This window comes from Ursus americanus, chromosome 2, assembly GCF_024610735.1.
Source record: "Ursus americanus isolate L20-20 chromosome 2, mUrsAme1.1.p, whole genome shotgun sequence".
Lineage (NCBI taxonomy): Eukaryota > Metazoa > Chordata > Mammalia > Carnivora > Ursidae > Ursus > Ursus americanus.
Window position 1 is genome coordinate 55,546,501 of NC_142128.1, and position 6,000 is coordinate 55,552,500.

At 34.8% G+C, this 6,000-nt stretch overlaps 1 protein-coding gene across 1 annotated transcript in view; it reads left to right on the forward strand.

The window, feature by feature from the left end:
* USH2A (usherin) overlaps positions 1-6,000 on the forward strand; it is a 676,006-nt gene that overhangs the window by 369,971 nt on the left and 300,035 nt on the right. The window contains exon 35 of the mRNA XM_045809720.2: positions 1,499-1,650. Within this exon, the coding sequence (XP_045665676.2) occupies positions 1,499-1,650 (152 nt within the window). The remainder of the gene's footprint in view (positions 1-1,498; positions 1,651-6,000) is intronic.

Here is a 6,000-nt window from a genome sequence, read left to right on the forward strand (position 1 = left end):
ATGGTGCTGCCAAACATCGTGAGCAAGATCTGGAAGTGAGCAATTTCCTCCCAGGAGGAAGGGTCACTCGGGAAAAAGCTCTTGATGTCATGGTCCCACCAGGAATGCTATCCCTAATGCAATGACGGGTGAAGGTTTGACCTTCCTTCAGGACATTAATGAGACCAAATCTGGAGTTCCTAGGCTAAAAGTCAGGCCTCTTGGAAGCCAGCCAAATTCCTTGACAACCTCGACTTTGCTAGAGTCTGTTTCAAAACTCATTCCTTCTCCAAATCTATCTCTGAGCTATTCTTTAATATCATCTTTTTACCAAGCCTCTCTTCATATTTCAGGTAGCCTTACATTTTCCCTCTAGATTGGATGCTGATATTTTTACTTGGCTGTGTGTTCATTAATTTACTAATTCAATCAATATATATTAAGTACCTACTATGTTTTAGGCATGGTGCTAAGCTCTAGAAATACACAGGTGAGGAAGAGTCAAGATTGCCTTGGGGATCCTACAGAGAGGCAATTAAACAGCCACTGTGAAATTAATTTTATAAGAAGTTCTAATTTAGCATGTAAGCAGTTTTATTTCTCAGTGCTTGATCAGTTTGGGGATTCTGTAATTCCAGGGAACATAGACCCCTAACTTCCTTTTAATGAAAATATTTTGATTGCATAATTCAAATGATCATATTCAGCAACTATTTAATTATCATATTTCTACTAGTTGACTTCATGAAAAGACACATAACCTTCCTTCTGAAATAAATTTTAGTTGATCATTAAAACCAGTAAATCATAGTTTCTCTAACCCATTCATGAGTGTCTCATGAATGTACTTTGTGTAATCTGTGCAAGGTGTTTATGGTTAGGTTATGTAATATTGTAGCTGAGAACGTGGGTTCTGGAGCCAGACCTCCTAGGTTCAAATCCCGACTCCAGCACTGGCCAGCTCTGTGATTTTGAGCAAGTTACCTAATCTGTCTTGCCTGAATTTCCTCGTCTATAAAATAATGATAACAATACTGCCTCTATTCTGGTGGTGATGCTAGGAGAGGGTTAAAAAGGAGTTCGCACACAACAGGTGCTTAGAACCGTGCCTGACACATCCGAGTAAGGTATGATGCACTAACAAATAAGGTCATTTGACTTCTAGAGCACATCTATTAAGCATATAATTTTAGAATGCAATACATATTATAAATGTACTTAATTTATTCATGTTTGATCTGGAAAACAAATGATAGCAGTTAACATGATGTAATAGGAACAGTCCCATACTGGGACTCTTGGGTTCTATTTCTGTTTCTATTTCTATTAATAGTTTGATATTTAACGGTTTAATGTCTGTTTTATCCTTTGGAAAGAGACGGGGTTTAGACTGGAGAAAATACCATGTGATTCAGTAATTCCATGAAATTAGAAATCACATCAAGGAGTGCTTGATTTCTTAAGACATTCTTTGCTGTTATCTGGTAGTCATGCTAAAAGTCCATTATTATCTTCCTAGGTGTTATCACAAGCTATGGACTATATCTAGATGGTATATTAATTCACAATTCCTCAGAACTCAGCTGTCATGCTTATGGATTTGCTCCTTGGAGCTTACATTCCTTCAGAGTCCAAGCATGCACGGCCAAAGGTTGTGCTCTGGGCCCGCTGGTGAGTATGTGCATTTACATTCTGGGAATGTATTCCATGTCAGATGACAGTGAATATCAAGGAAGAAGTAAGTGGTGGTGACTCACTCTCTGCACAGCTAGGCTTTCAAGCAGGATAGGAGATTTTCTTTTTATAAAATTTTATTTAAGACTTAGTAAGAGTTTATATTCAACATAAATTTCAAGACTGCGCATAGGTCTAGTGAAGGACAGAATCTGTATTTCACTGAAATTTTTCAAGGTAAGTTGGCTGGTTTAGCAGAAGTACATATTATTTGGTTTAGTTTAGTTACATATTTATTTAAAGTGGATGGTTTTCTTTCTAATAATGGGCTCAACAACTAAGTAAGTTTATGATTAAAAAGTAAAAACAATTTGAAGTCCATAATTGCCACAGTATGGCAACACAGCTGCCCAAAAAGTAAGTCAGTCAATTAGAAGGTTGAGCTTGCCTCATCTAATAGAATAAAATAGATTGATAGCATCAGTGTGATATAGTTTCATAAGAACAGTATTTAAAATTGCACGGATATTAGCTTTTGATATCTACATTTCAGAAATCTATGGTATATACCTATATTTTATTAGCAGTTAAAAGATTGACAAATCATGCTTTTTATTTTTTAATATAATTTTTAAAATTCAATAGTGCATAATTGTCGTAGACCAGCATGACATTCTTTAGTTTCAAAACATCATATTTTATTTTTGTGCATTTTTCTTAATTAGATTTAGCTTCTTTTAGGGGAAATGCTCATTACTTTTAGATATTTTTTGGCAATGTTTGCTAATGCTCTATCATTTTAATGCACTCTGTCTTCATTGAAGAGTGTATTATATAAATATTACCTTGGAAAACAGCTCTACAGTTTCATTTTTGCTTCCTTATTTTTGATCACACCTTCCATTTCGTTTCAGAGGTTGGTTGCTTTCCAAGCTGCTAACATCATCTATCGGTGGAGCTGAGCTGTAAGTCTTTACTGCCATTATTTTATAGCTCAGATCCTCTGATGGTTACTTACTCTTAAAAGCAGGAATGGCAATAGGCCAGCTTTTCTTCTCCATTCAAAAGAAAAGAGAAAGAAACACGAGAACACTTCACATGGGCTTGAAACCTAGACTCTCAAAAATATAAACTGCACATTGTGGTTCTGGCTACTAAATTGGCTCCCACACTGTCCCTTGATGTTCTGGCAACTTTAAACAAGGGGGACACGGTTATTGATCTGCGCCCTGTGCAGATAAGATAGTAGGCGATGTTAACCTTAAGAAATCAAATGCCACAGTGCCCTGAAGGGAAGGGAGAAAGCAGAATTGGATTGTAAAACCCGCTCTGCCATGGCCTCGTACATTCTAGACTCGGTCCTGACGTAAAGCAGGGTTATTTTCTCCCCTTGGTACTTTTCTTTATCCTGTGCTCAGTATGCAAACGCTTTTCCCAAGTCAATGATCCATCTCTAATCACTGGGATTGAACAACAGTGTCTTTATTTAGAACAAGTCAACTATATGCTGCCAAGAAGTTAAAACCTACGGTCTTCAATTGATTTCTAAAATATTGTTGTACCGATTACAGTACATATTGTGCCCTTAAGAGATTACATATCTGGATATTCTAAATCGGCCCGGATATCTATCACAGTCACGAAGGATAGTGCAGATTCAGATACACACATCACTTAAGGGTATTCTTTATCTAAAGTCAATGTTACAACAAGCATTTCATTGAAACAAAAAACTCATGATTTCTGTTTTTAAATCTTTCGCTGGCAGAAATTGAAAAATAAATTTTTTTGAGTCAATTTTTTTTGTTCACCTAACAACATTTTTTAATGATAATTCTTGATTTTTGGAAAGAGAAGCCTGTTTATTTTACATCTCTTACATATTTTGTATCATTCTTTTTCATGCATGCAGGGAAATACTGTTCTGTATTTTTGTGACAAATATGGTCATTCCTGAATGTGGTATGGTTCACCCTCAAAACTGGCAAGCTCAAATAATACAGGGGATAAAACAGTAAGAACAAATTTGATAAAATAGAATATTTTAAAAATAAAAATGCATATATATATTCCATATTTTTACTATTTTAATGTAGTATTAGCTCAATATGTTTTGCTTTTAGCCTGACCAAGTTTATTACCTGTTATTTGTGACTCAGAAAGAATTACTCTGTACCCATCTGGAAAAAAAAAAAAGATTTTTTTGTGGTTTGTTCAGTTCTTATCCATTTACACAACATATTTGGCTTTTAAAGAAATTCCAATGTTAAAAACAATTTATACTGCCTTTGATCCTAATTCTAAGGTGCTAATATGCATTGTAAAATTTAATCCAGTAATTGAAGTTTTATAAATGTTTGAAATAATGAAAAATTAACAGGAAATGCAACAGAAAATAACTTTTTAAAAGGTATCCTTGCTTTCAATTATATTGTTGAATTATATTAGAGAGAAACCCTTCACATTTTGTGTTGCTGTAAGAAGATGCATTGAATTTGTCCATAGGAAAATCACTTTGCTTTCGTTTGTTTTTTCCACTTAGCCAATGTTAGATAACACTGGCAGAGTCTAAGATTGGGAATTTTATGACTGTCTGGCCTTGGAACATTCATTGGATTCAATTCTCCAAGGACCCTCTTAAGGATGAAATGCGAAACTATAGGTCACTGTCTTGGGGTATGGTTAAAAAGCTGCTTTGGTTTCTTGGTGATGACATGTTTATACACATAAACACACCTAAACACACACATACACATACTCATCCTTTCACGTTTGTTTCTTACAAAGAAACAAATTTGTTATCCAAGACATCTAAATCTTCATGGCAATACGCAATTGTCAAGAAAATTCTAAATGGGAAATCCACCCTAAACCTGCTATTATTCTTCGTGCCTCATTGGCAAACATACTTATTCTACTAAGCCTCAGATTTTTCAACTCTTACAAAAGGCAAATAATGCCCACTTTAAACAGGATTGATGTAAAATTTTCAGTGAAATAGTTACTCAAGGATTTCTGGTACATGATAAGAGTTTTATTAAAGATGAAAATTTTATTAAAATGTTTATATGTTTTCATAGCACATTTATTCTAAAAAAAAAAATTGTTTTCTGTGTCAGGGGAGATTTCCAGGTAAAAGCCAGCCTTCCAGAATGCCTTTTCCCTAACATTCTTTTTAAGGCAAGGTAGATAAAGAGGTGATTTTTTTTAAAGACTAAGTCGAAACAAAATACTACAATTGCCAAATTTCACGTAGATTAAAAACTGAGGTATTTATCCAGATACTAAAGGAAATTTTTAAAATATATCACTTTGAATTAACCAGATATTTGAGGACATTAATATAATTATCTGGAATTGCCCTTAATTCTTCAACTTTTTGAATCTCATTTTATTTGGTGTGCTTTAAAATCACTTTCCATGCAATAATTTGAATTATATACATAGACATAATAAACCAATTGCATTGTTATGAAATATTAAAATGATGAATTGATATTTTTCCAGTCAAGTTTCTTTATCATTTTTTGGTACATAGTTACTAGACTAAAAAAAATGAGCAGGAGTTACAGATCTAAAAAACCCCATAGCCTTTCTCAGATGAAAATAAAACATGTCATGACCTCATACTTATTAAAAATTAACACTCTGTCTTTTTCACATTTATTTTCATAATTGGGAAAGTGTATTCGCCCTAACGAATGAAGGTTTCATAATTGAGAATATTTGCCTGCCTAAGGATTTCGTGTTTGATCACCTTCTGGTGAGGCATGAGCCTGTGATTTAAGAATAAGGTCAAAAATATCAACATATTCAATACATCTTAAAAGGTCAAACATTTACGAGGATGCTTATGAGTTTGTGGTGATTAGTGAACAAATTTAAGCCAGTTAATAGAAGATGCTAAATATCCTGAACCCCATTCTACTTTCTCGCCGATTTTATCATCCTCTGGTCACCTAGTCATTTTATATATTTAGCTACTCAAACCCCTGTGCGGTGAAGGATTACATTTTCTTTCAGAGTCCTTCTCTTTAACTGATTCATCTTTTGCTCCTTTCTGCCTAGGTTCATTAACACTATATTAATGAAATTTTCAACTTTTTTGTGATTATACCTTAGGGATGGAGTCACTCAGGTACATTTATTTCTTGATGTCTGCCTGGCATGATACCGTTTTTATGTACCTGCTAGCAACACAGCTCACAGCTCGGGGTAGTGCGTGCGCGTGCGCGTGTGCGTGCGCCCGTGCACGTGTGCACGTGTGCGCATATGCCCACCAGCCGGCAGATACTTCGACAAAGCGAAAAAGCCTACCGCTCCAGTCAGGAACATACGAAAACAGAT